Source organism: Balaenoptera physalus (genome assembly GCF_965194825.1).
Source record: "Balaenoptera physalus genome assembly, chromosome: 8".
Classification (NCBI taxonomy): domain Eukaryota; kingdom Metazoa; phylum Chordata; class Mammalia; order Artiodactyla; family Balaenopteridae; genus Balaenoptera; species Balaenoptera physalus.
The window spans coordinates 1,909,610-1,928,171 of record NC_138887.1 but is presented as its reverse complement, the minus strand read 5'-3'; the positions used below and the strand labels follow the sequence as shown (position 1 = coordinate 1,928,171).

The window sequence follows — 18,562 nt, the reverse complement described above, 5'->3', positions numbered from 1 at the left end:
TTGGACTCGACACCCTATTTTTTAAACAACGTAAATTTACTCTTAGTACTGAATCGCTCTTTAGTGGGATAATCATCATTAGGACACCTCCCCACCGCGTATCTGAGTGCACTGAGTAATAGGACTCATACTTACTGGTGCACTCCTGAATCCGGCGAGGGGGTCGTTGATGGATGATCAGAATTTGCTGGATGGGTGGCTGTGAAATGAACCTTACCGGTGTACCCTGGAATATTTGCAGAGCTAAAGGAAAGAGGGCAAGGAAGGAAAGGAAAATAACAATCTGTGAAATAGTCACGGTCACCAGCACCCAACTATGAAAACATAAAGGAGGACGCAGTCTAAAGGTTTTGTCCCACGTCAGGTCTGGGAATCTGGCTGCCAGACAGGAAAGCGTGCAGGCAGGGGGCAGAGATGTGCAGATGACAGCCCTGCTCTAGGACTAAAGAAACTTACTTCAGGTCCATGTTTTTCTACTGTTTCAATTTGCATGTGTTTTACATACGTGACTCACAGTTGAGCTCTGTTTTCTAATGAAGGCGGACAAGTTTTCCCTACCAAAGGGTGGACCTGGCTCCCACACGGAGCTCTGTGACACCAACTCCAATATCAGGCACAGCTGTGATTTTTAAATAGTATTTATTTCTTGCCACCGTTAAAGTACTGATTTCATATAATTTCCTGCAATTGCACAAATTTAACTCAATTCCACTTACTCCTCTGCTTCCCTGGTCCTTTTCCCCTCCAGAGAGACAGAGAGTAGAAGAAAAACACAAGAAGGTCTGGCAGGGTTTTTCAGGGTGGGTATAACATCCCTCTCTATAAAGGCAAGCAAACGTCCGAGAGAAATATTTTAATGGGTAATTCAGAGAAGTGTGAATAATAAGTACTGTTTTCGCCATTCTTACAGCATATGCAGCCCTTTCCATGGATTACTTCCTGAGGAAGAGGTGGGGCCCGTCCCAGTGCTGCTGAAGGCATGCAGCCTCGCCCTCAGGTGCGAGCAAGAAAGTGAGCTTGAGACTGTTTTCAAAGAGCAAGGACACGCTCTCTGCAAATCACAAGGCTCCCTCAGATGACACCCAACTTTGTGAAGTTCAGCTCTCAGGGTCCTCTTGGCGCCGCGGCAAGGAGAGGGCCAGGGCTCAGCTTGCCCCGGCCGCCCCATGGCCCCTCCTCGGGAGCGCGCCATCCCTCTGGCGAGGGGCCTTATCCTCGATGGAGGCCCAGACGCAAGGCAAGAGCAGCAAGGACCGAGCGCCCACGGAAGGCAGAGGGACGGCTCCTCTGAGGGTCCCCTGGTTTCGGCCCGTGCTTTCCACACATCCAGTAAGCCCAGGAAACCTGCAAGCACCACTGACCGCAGGAGGAATTTTCAGACTACGGAGCTTCAGGGAGGCTGCTCCGTACAGAGTCCGGGACCGGCCGACAGCGGAGGGCGGGGCAACGAACGGGGTGGGCTCAGGGGCCGGGGCGCAAATCTGGGCCTCAGCTACAAGAGGGGTGACAGTACCAAGCTCAAGGGCATGGGCAGGAGGGAGGCCAGATTCTACTTGTGCCTGTGGGCAGGCAGGTCCTCTGGTGTCCTTCTGGGTACGGAAGATGTGCCCCTGGCATCAGCACGTTAGGGGAAACGACGTTTCAGGTAGGAATTGCACCAGTATAGTCCCGTGTCTCTTCCAAGTGCATCCGTCTACGACTAGCTGGCTTGCAGGCAATAAAACAGGGGACCCCGATGCAGACAAAGTGAAGGGAAAGCACATCAAGGGCAACAGCAGAGTAAGCAGTGCAAGTCAATGGATCTTGTGAGGTCAGGAAAATCAGGGAGCCAGGTCTGCCTGGACCTCTTCGCTAGCTGTGAGATTGTCCTTGTCTCGGCCAGCTGCAGCCCAAGAGCGCACATGGCCTCCCAGGACCTGGGCGTCAAAGGGATTCAGTGAAGGTGGAAGCAACTGGCAAGTCTTTAGCACTTAGTAGGTGCTCAATTAATTGAGCATATAAGATTTTAAAGAAATAAGAACTGTACAAAATAGGAGCCTGGCAGGTGAAGAATGCAGTTCGTCCAGGACAGGCAGCTTGAGAGAGGTGAAGACAGACAGTGGTTTCCAAACGCTGCTGCGCCCTGACAACTCACGGGGATTTTTAAAAGGTACTGATGCCTTACTCCTACCCCCAGACATTCTGATTTAATTCGCAAGCGGTGTAACCTGGGAATTGGGGTTTTTAATCTCTCCAGATAACTCCCGTGGGCAGCCAGGTTTGGAGGTCTCTGTTTCAGGTTTGTTGCAGGGACCTGGGTGAGTAAACCACTGCTGTCCACTTCCAGGCAGGGCCCTTCAGGGTTTCTTGGAATTTTCTTAAAGAATTGCAGCTGTATGTCAGAGAGGTAACAAAAAATGGGGCAAAATCATTCATGTGTCATGTCTCTCCCCAAACATTCATTAAAGCTTCCATGCATGTTACAAAGGAAATCCCCTTCCTCTGCGTGAGAGGTTTTTTCCACTGCCCCTAAAACACCTGCAGAATGAAAATGTCTCTGAAGTCATAACCTTCCATCAGAGCAGTTAAGAAGTCAAAGGTGGAAACAAGTGATGTGTCAATCACAAGAAGGGCTTGATATAAAACGCCGCCCCACTATATGTGCCTTGTGGCATACAGGTTATTGATGTTAAACGGTATTATACATTACGTTATAATAATGATATTATATTACATCATATCTAAAAATAGCACCCATGCACTAGTGGACTGGATTAAAGAGAAGCTGCTTAGGCCTGAGAAATGAATTCAGTTGCATAATAAACTGCCACATATTTGAAAACGAAAGTCCTCACCCACGCTGCTTCTAAAATCTATTCCATTTAACCCTTTGGCAGGGACATCACAGGGGAACTTTTTTCCATCTTAAGTGCAACATGTTGACCTTATATCAAGAGGAGAATAGTCTCTGGGGGACACTCTGCAGACCTGCGGCTGATGGGTGACACGGTTTTTCAGATGGAAGAAACAAAGATATTAAAGACACTGAAATGTTCAGGCTCTAAGAGAATTTCCAGAGCAGTTGTACGTTCAAACCCACTCCCCCATTGAAGGAAAGCGAGAGAAACAGGAAACCATTTGAAAATAAGCGAAGTCTTCATGTTTGCCTTTGCTCCATAGCTGCTAGTCTTTTGAACACCTTCTCTGGTACCCAATTCCCAAAATAAGCCTAGAGTTGGTTCACTAATGGGTAAATTTGAATAAATTGTTGCCTAAGTTTACAACTAATTGGTTTTGCTCAGCAAAGCATAATAAAATAGAAATTAAATAACTTGAGAAACATAAGGAACTTTAGTAAATCAGTTAGAAGGAGGGAGCCCAGATGGTGTGTAATGAAAAGCTAAATAGAAAATAAAGAAAACATGGAGAAAACCGTGTTATATGTGACTATAGGTCATGCATACGTGGATTAGAATTCCAGTGTGCACACGTTCTTTCTCTGTACCACAGGCCTGACGAATCCTCACTGAGTGTGTGCCCTTTATGACACTTAACATGAGTTGACTGATTTAATCTCCCAACACTCTGGGTCGCTGGTCCTGGTATCATGCCCATTTCATAGATGCAGGCACTGGGGCCTCAGAAAAAGTCTAAGTCATGTGCCCAGAGACAACCGAGCTGGCAGGTGGCGGAACTGACCCGACCCAGGAGGCCCTGACACCCAGACTGCCAGCCGAGCCGGGAGAGCTGTGCTGGGTCAGGGTGGTCGACATTGTTCAGGGTGTGGGTGTAGTGCAAGTTCAAGTCACTTGGACCCTCGTTTATTGAGAGCTATTCTGTGTCAGGTACAGATCTAGCAGAACTCAAACAGGCCTGACTCCTGACAGCTTTCACATTAAGGAGTAAAGTTTTTAAATGCACAACGAGAGGTTTACAGAACTCAAGTGGGGCAAAGATCACTGATGCAAAGTAAGAGCCGGAGGGTGTGAGAGGGACACAGAGGGAGGCGTGGGCTCAGAGTGTCCGAGGGCTGGCATCGGCCTTCAGGGCTGCCCCCGCCAGCCCTGTGACCCTGGACACAGGATGGGAGCTTTCTGAGCCACCTCTGCCCAAGTCAGGGGTGGGGGGATTTGCAGCTCCCTTGCAGGGGTCGTGGGGCCATGTTAGCCGGGCCAAGTGCTGGCCTAGTGCATGTGTGGACAGAGAAGGAGGCAGGCCTGGGAAGGCTGAGAGGGCACAGCTGAGGGGAAGGAGGGCCTGGTAGCTGTGACTGGTTTGCTGATCATTCTGTGAGAAATCTAAATAAGACCAGAGTCACTTTGGCCACTGGGCTGTGCTTCCCTGAATGTGGTAAGATGTGGTAAGATCCCCAGGATCTGCTCAGGAATTAGTTTCACTCCTACCATCATCATGCTCTAGAGGATATGTTTTTCTCCCTCTGTTCTCAGGGAACCTTCACCTCTTGCATCTGGGAGGGGACACAGAAAGGAGCCGACAGCCCCATCAGAGCAGGGCTGACGCCCAGGAAGCACTCACTGGCCAGAGGCTGCCCTGGGGACTGGGGCTGTTCTCCTAACTGCTCATGGAATGAGTACCTGGGGCTCTTACATAATTTACTCTGCCTCAACCTCCTCATCTGTAAAGTGGGGAGAGAACCTATTCCCGCACCTCTGGCTTCATCACACTGCTTTGAAAAACAAATGAGAGAGTCGATGTGAAAGTTCTCAGAAAAGGCAGAAGTGTGGGCTAGTGTAAGGAACTGCTATTCATAGCCCGTCTTGAACCTGCCTTGTGGTCAGAGTTTGTTAAAGGTGCAGCGCACCCGGGGACGGGCAGGGCGGCCCCTTCTTCCATCTCAGGCCTTGGCCCAGGGGTGCCTGGAGGTCACTTTGGACAATTACTCATTATTTGCAAGTGCTTCATCAGAGAGACGACAGAGGTAAAGGCACAGTGAATACGAAACTGGGTGAAGTCCTGAAATAAAAGATTATGATTTAGTGGAAGACAGCACGGTGGAGGCGCCAGGCTGGTTTGGGAAACCAAACGGCAAACAGTCTCTGGAAAGCACCGGGTACGGGGTCGGAGGGCGCAGCCTCTGCTCTGTCACCTGGACGTGCTTCTTTCCTGCTCAAGCCCCAGTGTCCTCGTTGGTAAAGGGAGGGGCTGGACCAGCTGAGACGCGCATATGTGAGAGCCCACGTGGTCCGTGGCAAAAGAAAAACACTCCCCCTTTTCTTAGGAAAGGGCAAGGTTCCATGCTTTTGGATCCTGGGTCTGCACAGATCTGCTGTTACACATCATTCTATAATCAGGCACTTTGCACTGATGACTCCTGAATGCCAGGCATTTTGAAACAATGTGGGCCACAAAATAATTACGAACAGAAAACAAACTTCTCTTCCATCTCATTTTATAATAAGCTCTTGCAAAGAATATGGCTCTAGTATTTAAAAGTAGGATGAAAAAACAGATTTGGAAAAAAATGGGGGAGAGGAAATTCCTACATTAGTCTTACCTTGTTTGCTTGACACAGATTGTAAGTGAGGATTGACTTTTTATCTTTTTTTTTTTTTTTTTGTAATTCCTACTCAGTGCCTGAGCTTCAAGAACTGTTGAAGCCAATGTATACTGTGGATTCTAGTTCCTAAACTAGGCCCAAGTTAGAAGTTAGGAACCTCAGTGGAAACTGAACTAATGTCTTGAGTTCCTTAACTCTAAATATCTTTTAATAACTGGGCATCACTACCAAATCAGAAAATATTTTATTAATTTTAATGAGAAAACTCATGCAACAATTCTGCTTTTAAGGATTTGTTCTGCAGAAATGGATGCAGAAAACTGTGCAAAGATATATGTGGAGGATGTTTATTGCTGTATTTTTTTAACAATAGGAAAGATTTTAGTAACTACTTGGCCTATGTAAACTATGATATAGCTTGTAGTGGAATATCACGCAGCCATTAAAAAAGATTTCATAGCCCTGTGTAGAGCCTGGGAAAATGTCCATTGCACCTGTCAACCCAACACCGCCCCACACACACATGCACACACAGCAACATGCAGCTACCTACAGGCAGAAATTCATGCACGCTTGGCGGTAAAGTCTAAAACATACATCACTTTTCAATACTGGCCCTGAAAATGAAAGAGGTATTCTACTTTTGACAAACATATTTGAATTGTTTTTATAGTAAACACATTTGGAAGGAAAAGAATATGCTATTTGGTGAGCTTTAAGGCTAGCATTGAAGGTGTGCATGCATACACACTGGACATAAACTCTGGTTCCACTGTAAATTTATATAATACTTCCAGGAAAGGATTTTGCAACATGCTTAAGAATGTTTATATATTTTGACCTCATAATCCATCTCAAGGAGTCTCCCTTAAGTAAATAACTCCAAATTAGAAGAAGATTCACTTAAAAAGTATTTGACAGCATTATTTATCATAACAAAAAATGGAAAGAGTTTACGTATGTAACCTAAGCGAACTAGTCAATGACAGTACATCTACACAAATAAAAAATCCTGATGAGTTCATAATAACATGTACCCATGATGATGTAGCAATGTTAAGGTAGTAAAGATTATATATGTAGCATGATCATAGCTATATAAATATACACAAACAAGATTCAGGATGACAGATGGAAATATGTCAAAATATTAATAATGCCTATGTTTCTGTATAAAAGTTTAGTTATATTTGTATTGTTATTAATTTTTTCTGTACTTTTTTCTATAATGATCAGATTCAGTTCTACAGTTTTAAAAGTTATTTTTAAAACTATTAGTGTAATCACCACCAATACATTGGGCATGTCAAATGACATGGTGGCCAGAATACAAAATCAATGAATGAGGAAAATTTGAAAACATTTACCCTTTGGGGAAATTGGTGATTCCAGCCACCTGAACCCAAGAGGCAGTAGCCTTGACTCTGTCTGAAATGCGGCTTCCACTGAAGGAGTAGGGACAGGGACAGTGTCTGTCCTAAGTGTCATGGGTTATGAGAACCTTAAAGATGATCTCATATAAACATATTTCCCTTTAAGAAAGTTTAAGATGAGGAAACAAAGGAAGAGTCATATTTGCTTTTGAATAGGATGGTACTCTACTCTACTGGGCACAAAGTAAGTTTACGTGTTTCTGGGTTTTGGACCTTGTGCAAATGACGTCATGTTGTATGCATTCTTCTCTACTTTGCTCAGTGTGGTGCTGTGGAAAGGACATAACATTTTGTTTAGAGATTCAAGTATATGTAGCCAAACTACCAAGCAAAGCAAGCAAAGGATAAGCACGAAGTCTGTTGTGATGACTTCTGGGTTGGGGAAGGAGACCGAGGAGATGGGTTTGGGAGGAATATACAGGTGGCTTAAAAGATACAATACTATGTCCTTAGCTAGGCCCGGGATGCACAGGCATTTCCTTGTTATTTTGCTTTATATGTTACATATGACAGTATACATTTTGTATCAATATCTCATAATAAAAATGGAAAATCTTTCTTTGTGTTAAAAGGTTAAGATTCTGTTAAAAAATGAAACCGCATCCAAAGAAGAAACTTTGCAACCTTGGGGGTCCTCTAGTGGCCAATTTGGGGAAGTACAGTTAGTGTCCAATTCTTTTACATAATCCGTTCAATTTGCTTTCCTTAAAAACACTAATTAACAGCAAGATGAGGTAGAATGGCATACTCCCAAATTTACTCAAGTTAAATGGTATGTTCTACATCAAATTTTTAAAATGCTGCCAGACTTCTCTTTACTATCCTTGAAGAATGACCCAGAAGAATACATTTTATTCTTTAGCAAGAATGTTTCATAAAACATTCCAAAATTCAGATGTACATTTCAAAGGAGAAATAAAATTTTATGCCAGTAGGATATTTTCAGTTGGGTTTATCCTCATATTCTTTCTTGAAAATTTTTTAGAATTGCCACGTTTAATAGCAATAATTTCCTTGCAGAAATTATGGAAGAATCATAACCAGCGAACCCTTCCTCAGGACTCAGCTAAAACGTCACGGCCTTCAAGTCTCGTGGGTGAAAGCGACCTCTCTGTACAACTGAGATCAAAAGCACTAAACTCACTTCTCAGGAGACTCACTCCATGCTGCTCTATATTATCATTGTTGGTGTGCAGAGCTCACCGGCCCTGCAGGTTTGCAAGCTACGTGAGGGCTAAGTTTTTGTCACAGTACATGGAATATTTTATGTATTCTCTCTTCTTTTTTCTTTCTTTTTTGTTTTTGGTTGAAATAGATCAACTCATTTAATTCTTCAATGCAATAAGTTACAGAAATATATTTTAAAACCAAAGTTAGTTTTGAAACATATTTTAGTTTGGCCAAGTAGTCAAAAGAATTAGAGAGTCAGAATATATAACACAGGAAAATTCAAAATTATTATAGGGTGTAGAATAGGTCTGAAGGACAGCCAATGAGAAATTTAGCTATTTCGTCTCATGGGCACAACTGATGTTTAAAAAAAATAGAAAGCAGCTAACATTTAAAATACTGTCGTGATTCACACTATAGGCTTGCAGGACACCTCCTGCAAGGTTTTCAGGCACCACAGAAACTGATGGGGTAACAGCCATGATGTGTAGCAGCTCAGTGGCGTAATGAAGAAGATGTGGTACGTATATACCACGGAATATTACTCAACCATTAAAAGGAACGAAATAATGCCCTTTGCAGCAACATGGATGGACCTAGAGATTATCATACTAAGTGAAGTAAGTCAGACAGAGAAAGACATATCATATGATATCACTTATATGTGGAATCTAAAAAAAGGGTAGAAATGAACTTATTTACAAAACAGAAATAGAGTCACAGATGTAGAAAACAAACTTATGGTTACCAGGGGGTAAGGGGGGGAGGGATAAATTGGGAGATAGGGATTGACATATACACACTACTATAGATAAAATAGATAACTAATAAGAACCTGCTGTATAGCACAGGAACTCTACTCAATACTCTGTAATGACCTATATGGGAAAAGAATCTAAAAAAGAGTGGATATGTGTGCACGTATAACTGATTCACTTTGCTGTACACCTGAAACTAACAACATTGCAAATCAATTATACTCCAGTAAAAATTAAAAAAAAAAAAAAAAAAAAGACACAGAACGTCAGCTTCCTGTAGTGTATCCTGTGAATCCTAGGGAAGTAATTTCTGAGGCTCAGTATTTCCACTGGTGAAAGTGAATCTATACATACTTTTTGTATATATTATATATATATAATATATTCATAAAACATAGCATGTAAAGATATATTGCATATATATGTAGGCGCCCAGGTTAGTCAGTGCTCAAAACTATAATCTCCTTTGTGAGAAACTACAGTCCTTTCAGGAAACAGGTATCTTTCTTCCTAAGCTGTGTGCAGCACCAGGCTGTTGTCTTTTTTTTTTAAATTTTATTGAAGTAGAGTTGATTTATAATGTTGTGTTAATTTCTGCTGTACAGCAAAGTGACTCAGTTATACACATATATATTCTTTTTCAGATTCTTTTCCATTATGGTTTATCCCAGGAGATTGAATATAGTTCCCTGTGCTGTACAGTAGGACCTTGTTGTTTATCCAGGGCCGTTTTTTAATTGCTTCATTCATTGCAAAGCCCATGACCATGTTTCCTCCTGAATAATAAAGTGAGGGGAATAATCATAAGTGGAACTCACCAACTTGAGTGCGAATAAAGAATTTCAGAGCTGCGAGGCTTGGCGAGAGATGTGATGTCTCCACAGGGGTTGTCAACGTCATCAGCATTTGTAGACTGCACGCAACCACTGTTAGGATGAAAAGAAACATAGAAAAAATAGATGAACATATCCTAACTTGCAAAGGAAATCTTGACAAAATAGATCAAAATTCAAAATGCAAAAAATTAACCACGGTGATGGAACAATTTGCCTTAAAAAAAAATAAAGTAAGGAGACTCTCTCTTTTAGAGTAAGAGTTGATCTTCCGTTTGGGCCAGAGTGAGAGCAACAGCTGGTTTGTGTTTTTCAGCAAAGACGCAGCTGCTTCTGCAGCCCTGAGCCAACTCCTGCCTGGAGCTTGGAGGCAGCCGGGGCAAGGCAGAGGAGGGTGTCGCCAGAGCTGAGGGGCCTTCTGTGGGGACGGAAACGGGGCAGGTGCCTGGGATTGTGGGCAACTGGCGATGTGCCTTCGGGGCCTGCGAGAAGGTCCAATTAGTCCACAGCAGTGAGGGGGTGCCCCGCAGGCACTTCTGGGGCCACTCGTAGGAAGGTGAGTCAACTCTACTGGAGAGCAGGAGAGGCTGGAGTAATGAGGGGGGAGGGCAAAGATGAAAGGCCCAGATTCCTCTCTTTTCTTGGATTTACTTTGTTCCAAGGTACTGTGATCTGAAGGTTTATGTCCCCTCAAAATTCATACGTTGAATTCCTAACATCCAAAGGTGATGGTTTCAGGAGGTGGGAGGTACTTGGGTCATTAGTGTTCTTATAAAAGGGACACCACGAGCTCCTCGCCCCCTGAACCATGCGTGGACACAAGTCTGTGACCCCTTGGCCGTCCCTAACTTCCAGCCTCCAGAACTGTGGGAAATAAACGTGTGTTGTTTACAAGCCACCCAGTCTGTGCTATGTTGTGACAGCAGCCCAAGCTGACTAAAGCACAAGTTTCTTCTCCAATACAAAGCAGAGAAGACCCCAAAGGGCGGATGACGCACATCTGTGCCACCCACGGAGAGCCAAATTTAAATAGAAAAGCAAGAGATCGCGTTTCCTGCCCTTCAGCTTTGGTGAGCACATTGCAGCTTCCACATCAAGTGTAAAAGTCTTTCTGGGTGACAGCACCCAATATTAGTAGCATCCAAGGTATTTTATTTCATAAAATAACCAATTTGGGAAAACTGAAAACACTGCTCTCCCTTTCTTTCTTTTATTATAACCTTTAACACATTTTTGATGAAACTCCTGACAGGCATCATGCTAGGAAAACATTAGAAATCTGTTAGAAAGCGTAAGCTGTTTTAAAAAGTGAATTACAAACATGAGTGAGCTGAAAGCAACTACAATTTAGATGTAAATCTAGTAATTTTTAAAACATTAAGAAACATTACTTACGTATAGAGAGGAATGTATTTGCTTCTGGAACTTGGACTCACACTTAGAAAAAGAGAAAACATGGGCAACTGAGTTATTGACATTAATAAACATCAAATGATTAGAGTATTTCTCTTATTAAAAAATGTCTTCAGAGATATCCCATAAGAATGGGCTTCCAAAAGTTTGTAATTTTAAGCAGAAAAGCTTTAAAGATGTAGTTTTTAAGTGATGAAAATCAAGCACAGAACAAATTGACTCCAAACAGCCAAGGACACATAAGTCCTTGTTGACTCCTATGATTTAGCTCCAAAGCCTCTTCTCCCGGGTTTTTCTTTGCTGTTTTTGTCCTCAATGGTTAGACATGTCATATTTGGCAGAGCTGACCTCTCATTTTCTTAGACACACGGAAGGTCCACATTTGACTGGCTCTTACTGACCATCTAGTGTAACTCTCCATGGTGGAGAGGAAGCGACTGTGGCCCAAAGGAGTTCAGTGACATACACAAGATTGCAGTTATTTAGGGCGCTTCAAGGAGGTTGGGGTTTATTGTGTACTTTCCCTGCTCCAACCCTAGAATCAGCCATTTCTCCAAGGATCTCACAATGTCTTTTATTGGAGAGTGGCATTTTAAACCAACATTTTGGAGCTAGACATGCTTCTGGCTGCTTGTGTGTCCCTGCTTCTAGGCCTTCCCAGCGGACAGAACTAGGAATATCTGGGTGTATTTGAACCCGTGTGTATCCATATATCTACATATATTTCTGTATTTACTTTCTGCATATACATATATATAAATAAAGGGATACCTCAGAGATATTATGGGTTCAGTTCCAGATCACGGCAATAAAAGTGAATACCACAGTAAAGCGAGTAACACAAATTTTTCAATTTCCCAGTGCATATAAAAGTTATGTTTATACTAAACCGTAGCCTATTAAGTGTACAATGGCATTATGTCTAAAACTGTCCATACCTTAATTTAAAAATACTTTACTGCTAAAAAATGCTAACCATAATCTAAGTCTTCAGCAAGCTGAAATCTTGTTGCACTAGTAACATTAAAGATCACTGCTCACAGACCACCATTACAAATATAATAATAATGGAAAAGTTTGAAATATTGTGAGAATTATCAAAATGTGACACAGAGATGCAAAGTGAGCAAGTGCTGTTGGAAAAATGGCACCGATAAACTTGCTCGAGGCAGGGTTGCCACAGACCTTCCATTTGTAAAAAACACAGAATCTGTGAAGCACAACAAAATGAAGTGTGCCTGTAAACATGAGTTCGTGGGACGCCCCCAAGTCTAATCAGCACCACAGGGCTCATTCTCAGCCTTTTCTCCCTTATTTACTGTTTCCTTCTCTGACAGTGTGAGACCTGCCTCTCACCATCTATCAAAGATTTACTTTTTGTCACATGTAACAAAATGTGACAAAAAGGCACAAGTCATACTACATGTTCTTACATGGAGTGTACATGTAAGAAGTTTAGAATTGCCAGCCTGTTTCTTGGGGAGAAACACATTTACCAAGTAGAGTGTAGATAGTACTTACATACAGTTCTTTTTGTCATTAGCCTTACTGTTTTGTGTCAAAATACTGTTTCCGAGTTTACGAAGGTCCAAATTTAGGATCACTCCTGTTTTCTCCCATCCACTTAAATGTAGTTATGTCATTTGTTTGTAATACAGATTCACTTGTTACCTTCTGAATTCCATCCTGGATTTTCCCACCATCCTGGTATATATTTCTCTCTCTTTCTCTATTTTTTACTTTGCATTCAGTACAGTTTGTTCTCCGTGGTGTACATACAGTTCTATGGGTTTGACAAATACAGTCATGTGGCCAGAACCACAGAACCATATAGAGCTGTTCCATCGCCCTAATGTTTGTTTACAGGCTCTTTGTCTTCAACTCTGTCCCCCTCCCCCAAATCCTGGTACCAATGATCCACTCCCACCCTTGTAGTTTTGCCTTTTCTACAATGTCATATAAATGGAATCATGCAATATGAGATCTTTTGGATCTGGCTGCTTTCATTGAGCAAAATGCTTTTAAGATTCATCCGTCTTGTTGTGTGTTGCATTTGTTCTATTCCATTGTGTAGCTCTACTCTAGTATCTTTATCCAATACATGTTTTTCCATTCACCTGTTGAAAGCAATCTTGGTTGTTTCCAGGTTTTGAAGATTATGAATAGAGCTGTTACGAGCATTCACATATAGGTTTTTCTTGCTAATGGGAGCAGCATTTACTAGAGGAAGGCTCCAGGGTGAGTGGATCCCTCAGGAGTTCTGAGATGTGGCAGAACTGACTAGGACTTACACCTTTTAGTTCAGTGGATGATTCATCATTAAAACAATAAATGCAATGGATGCATAGAAACTGGGTGAGCTATTTGCTATTTTACCACATGACATGTAAATAGAAAGATGCTAATAAAGTTTTTCTTTTCTTGTTTCTTTTTTGGCTGTGACATGTGGCTCGTGGAATCTTATTTCCTCGACCAGGGATCGAACCTGGGTCCATGGCAGTGAAAGGGCCTAACCTAACCACCATGGCAGTGGTTAGGTCGAGTCCTAACCACTGGACTGCCAGGGAATTCTCGCTAATAAAGTTTTTTTATTAGCACTCACGTAATATTAAGAGTTAGCACCAGCAATTTACATCTTTATTCTTTTAAAAGATATTTGAATGGGATTATCAACTATTTCAGCTTGCTGTGTTTATAAGGAACTTATATTTTGAATGTTTTAATCTTTGATTTAAATTATTACCATTCAATTTATACATTGGAATCTATTATTTTTATTGGGGTGTTTTATACCTTTGGTTAAGCCATCTTTTAAATAATCTTTATCAAAATTTTACATACTGTTTTTAGAATATGGCTCAATAAAATCGGTTTGCTGACACGACTCAATATTTTTCTCAATACTGTCATTACTTGCAATTCCAGATTCAGCATTTAAACTTGATTATGATTTTGCATATTTCCACTTCACTATACTTTTTTATTCTAATAATTAAAAAAGTCCTTTTTTTAAACATCTTTATTGGAGTATAACTGCTTTACAATGTTGTGTTACTTTCTGCTGTATAACAAAGTGAATCAGCTATACATATACATATATCCCCATATCCCCTCCCTCTTGTGTCTCCCTCCCACTCTCCCTATCCCACCCCTCTAGGTGGTCACAAAGCACCAAGCTGATCTCCCTGTGCTGTGTGGCTGCTTCCCACTAGCTATCTATTTTACATTTGGTAGTGTATATATGTCCATGTCACTCTCTCACTTCATCCCAGGTTACCCTTCCCCCTCCCTGTGTCCTCAAGTCCATTCTCTACATCTGCTGCCCCTAGGTTCCTCAGAACCATTTTTTTTCTTTTAAGATTCCATATATATGCGTTAGCATACAGTATTTGTTTTTCTCTTTCTGACTTACTTCACTCTGTATGACAGATTCTAGGTCCATCCACCTCACAACAAATAACTCAATTTTGTTTCTTTTTATGGCTGAGTAATATTCCATTGTATATATGATGCCACATCTTCTTTATCCATTCATCTGTCGATGGACACTTAGGTTGCTTCCATGTCCTGGCTATTGTAAATAGTGCTGCAATGAACATTGTGGTACAGGTCTCTTTTTGAATTATGGTTTTCTCAGGGTATATGCCCAGTAGTGGGATTGCTGGGTAGTATGGTAGTTGTATTTTTAGTTTTTTAAGGAACCTCCATACTGTTCTCCATAGTGGCTGTATCAATTTACATTCCCACCAACAGTGCAAGAGGGTTCCCTTTTCTCCACACCCTCTCCAGCATTTATTGTTTGCAGATTTTTTGATGATGGCCATTCTGACCTGTGTGAGATGATACCTCATTGAAGTTTTGATTTGCATTTCTCTAATGATTAGTGATGTTGAGCATCCTTTCATGTGTTTGTTGGCAATCTGTATATCTTCTTTGGAGAAATGTCTATTGACATCTTCTGCCCATTTTTGGATTGGGTTGTTTGTTTTTTTGTTATTGAGCTGCATGAGCTGCTTGTATATTTTGGAGACTAACCCTTTGTCAGTTGCTTTGTTTGCAAATATTTTCTCCAATCCTGAGGGTTGTCATTTCGTCTTGTTTATGGTTTCTCTTGCTATGGAAAAGCTTTTAAGTTTCATTAGGTCCCATTTGTTTGTTTTAATTTCCCATACTCTAGGAGGTGAGTCAAAAATGATCTTGCTGTGATTTATGTCATAGAGTGTTCTGCCTTTGTTTTCTTCTAAGAGTTTTATAGTGTCTGGCCTTACATTAAGGTCTTCAATCAATTTTGAGTCTAGTTTTGTGTATGGTGTTAGGGAGTGTTCTGATTTCATTGTTTTACATGTAGCTGTCCAGTATTGCCAGCACCACTTATGGAAGAGGCTGTCTTTTCTCCATTGTATATTCTTGCCTCCTTTATCAAAGATTAGCTGATTATATGTGCATGGGTTTATCTCTGGGCTTTCTATCCTCTTCCATTGATCTATATTTCTGTTTTTGTGCCAGTATCATACTGTCTTGATTACTGTAACTTTGTAGTATAGTCTGAAGTCAGGGAGCCTGATTCCTCCAGCTCCGTTTTTCTTTCTCAAGATTGCTTTGGCTATTAGGGGTCTTTTGTGTTTCCATACAAATTGTGAGCTTTTTTGTTCTAGTTCTGTGAAAAATGCCATTGGTAGTTTGATAGGGATTGCACTGAATCTGTAGATTGTTTTGGGTAGTAGAGTCATTTTCACAATGTTGATTCTTCCAATCCAAGAACATGCTATATCTTTCCATCTGTTTGTATCATCTTTAGTTTCTTTCATTAGTGTCTTATAGTTTTCTGCATAGAGGTCTTTTTTCTCCTTAGGTAGGTTTATTCCTAGGTATTTTATTCTTTTTGTTGCAATGGTAAATAAGGGTGTTTCCTTAATTTCTCTTTCAGATTTTTCATCATTAGTGTATAGGAATGCAAGAGACTTCTGTGCATTAATTTTGTATCCTGCTACTTTACCAAATTCATTGATTAGCTCTCATAGCTTTCTGGTAGCATCTTTAGGATTCTCTATGTATAGTAACATGTCATCTGCAAAGAGTGACAGCTTTCTTCTTCTTTTCTAACTTGGATTCCTTTTATTTCTTTTTCTTCTCTGATTGCTGTGGCTAAAACTTCCAAAACTATGTTGAATAATAGCGGTGAGAATGGGCAACCTTGTCTTGTTCCTGATCTTAGTGGAAATGGTTTCAGTTGTTCACCATTGAGAACGCTGTTGGCTGTGGGTTTGTCCTATATGGCCTTTATTATGTTGAGGTAAGTTCCCTCTATGCCTACTTTCTGGAGGGTTTTTATCATTAATGGGTGTTGAATTTTGTCAAAAGCTTTTTCTGCATCTGTTGAGATGATCATATGGTTTTTCTCCTTCAGTTTATTAATATGGTGTATCACATTGATTGATTTGCGTATATTGAAGAATCCTTGCATGCCTGGGATAAACTCCACTTGATCATGGTGTCTGATCCGTTTAATGTGCTGTTGGATTCTGTTTGCCAGTATTTTGTTGAGGACTTTTGCATTTATGTTCATCAGTATTACTGGCCTGTGGTTTTCTTTTTTTGTGACATCTTTTTCTAGTTTTGTTATCAGCGTGATGGTGGCCTCATAGAATGAGCTTGGGAGTGTTCCTCCCTCTGCTATATTTGGGAAGAGTTTGAGAAGGATTGGTGTTAGCTCTTCTCTAAATGTTTGATAGAATTCGCCTGTGAAGCCATCTGGTCCTGGGCTTTTGTTTGTTGGAAGATTTTTAATCACAGTCTCAATTACAGTGCTTGTGATTGGTCGGTTCATATTTTCTATTCCTTTCTGGTTCAGTCTTGGAAGGTTGTGTTTTTCTAAGAATTTGTTCATTCCTTCCAGGTTGTCCATTTTATCGTCATAGAGTTGCTTGTAGTAATCTCTCATGATCCCTGTACTTCTGCAGTGTCACTTGTTAATTCTCCTTTTTCATTTCTAATTCTGTTGATTTGAGTCTTCTCCCTTTTTTTCTTGATGAGTCTGGCTAATGGTTTATCAATTTTGTTTATCTTCTGAAAGAACCACTTTTTAGTTTTATTGATCTTTACTATTGTTTCCTTCATTTGTTTTTCATATCTTTCTGATCTGATCTTTATGAATTCTTTCCTACTGCTAACTTTGGGGGTTTTTTGTTTTTGTTTTTCTTTCTCTAATTGCTTTAAGTGTAAGGTTAGGTTGTTTATTTGAGATGTTTCTTGTTTCTTGAGGCAGGACTGTATTGCTATAAACTTCCCTCTTAGAGCTGCTTTTGCTGAATCCCATAGGTTTGGGGTTGCTGTGTTCTCATTGTCAGTTGTTTCTAGGTATTTTTAAAATTTCCTCTTTGATTTCCTCAGTGATCTCTTGGTTATTTAGTAGTTTATTGTTTAGCTCCCCATGTGTTTGTATTTTTTACAGTTTTTTTTTCCTGTAATTGATATCTCGTCTCATAGTGTTGTGGTCAGAAAAGATACTTGATAAATTTTCAATTTCTTAAATTTACCAAGGCTTGATTTGTGACCCAAGATATGATCTATCCTTCAGAATGTTCCATGAGCATTTGAGAAGAAAGTGTATTCTGTTGATTTTGGATGGAATGTCCTATAAATATCAATTAAGTCCATCTTGTTTAATGTGTCATTTAAAGCTTGTGTTTCCTTATTTATTTTCATTTTGGACGATCAGTCCACTGGTGAAAGTAGGGTGTTAAATTCCCCTACTATGATTGTGTTACTGTCGATTTCCCCTTTTACAGCTGTTAGCATTTGGCTTATGTATTGAGGTGCTCCTATGTTGGATGCATAAATATTTACAATTGTTATATCTTCTTCTTGGATTGATTGCTTGATCATTATGTAGTGTCCTTCTTTGTCTCTTGTAATAGTCTTTATTTTAAAGTCTATTTTGTCTGATATGAGTATTGCTACTCCAGATTTCTTTTGATTTCCATTTGCATGGAATATCTTTTTCCATCCCCTCACTTTCAGTCTTTATGTGTCCCTAGGTCTGAAGTGGGTCTCTTGTAGACAGCATATATATGGGTCTTGTTTTTGTATCCTTTCAGCCAGTCTGTGTCTTTTGGTTGGAGCATTTAATCCATTTACACTTGACGTAATTATCGATATGTATGTTCCTTGTACCATTTTTTAAATTGTTTTGGGTTTGTTTTTGTAGGTGTTTTCCTTCTCTTGTGTTTCCTGCCTAGAGAAGTTCCCTTAGTATTTGTTGTAAATCTGGTTTGGTGGTGCTGAATTCTCTTTACTTTTGCTTGTCTGAAAAGGTTTTAATTTCTCTGTCGAATCTGAATGAGATCCTTGCTGGGTAGAGTAATCTTGGTTGTAGGTTTTCCCCTTTCATCACTTTAAATATGTCCTGCCACTCCCTTCTGGCTTGCAGTGTTTCTGCTGAAAGATCAGCTGTTAATC

The 18,562-nt window shown here is 40.8% G+C and overlaps 1 protein-coding gene across 1 annotated transcript in view; it reads right to left on the bottom strand.

Annotated features, from left to right (window-relative positions):
* The window catches only part of SPMIP7 (sperm microtubule inner protein 7), a 62,102-nt gene that overhangs the window by 9,661 nt on the left and 33,879 nt on the right, over positions 1-18,562 (bottom strand). Inside the window, exons 6-8 of the mRNA XM_082473276.1 lie at positions 11,087-11,128; positions 9,677-9,784; positions 136-243 (exon numbers count right to left, since the gene is read on the bottom strand). Of these exons, the coding sequence (XP_082329402.1) occupies positions 136-243; positions 9,677-9,784; positions 11,087-11,128 (258 nt within the window). The remainder of the gene's footprint in view (positions 1-135; positions 244-9,676; positions 9,785-11,086; positions 11,129-18,562) is intronic.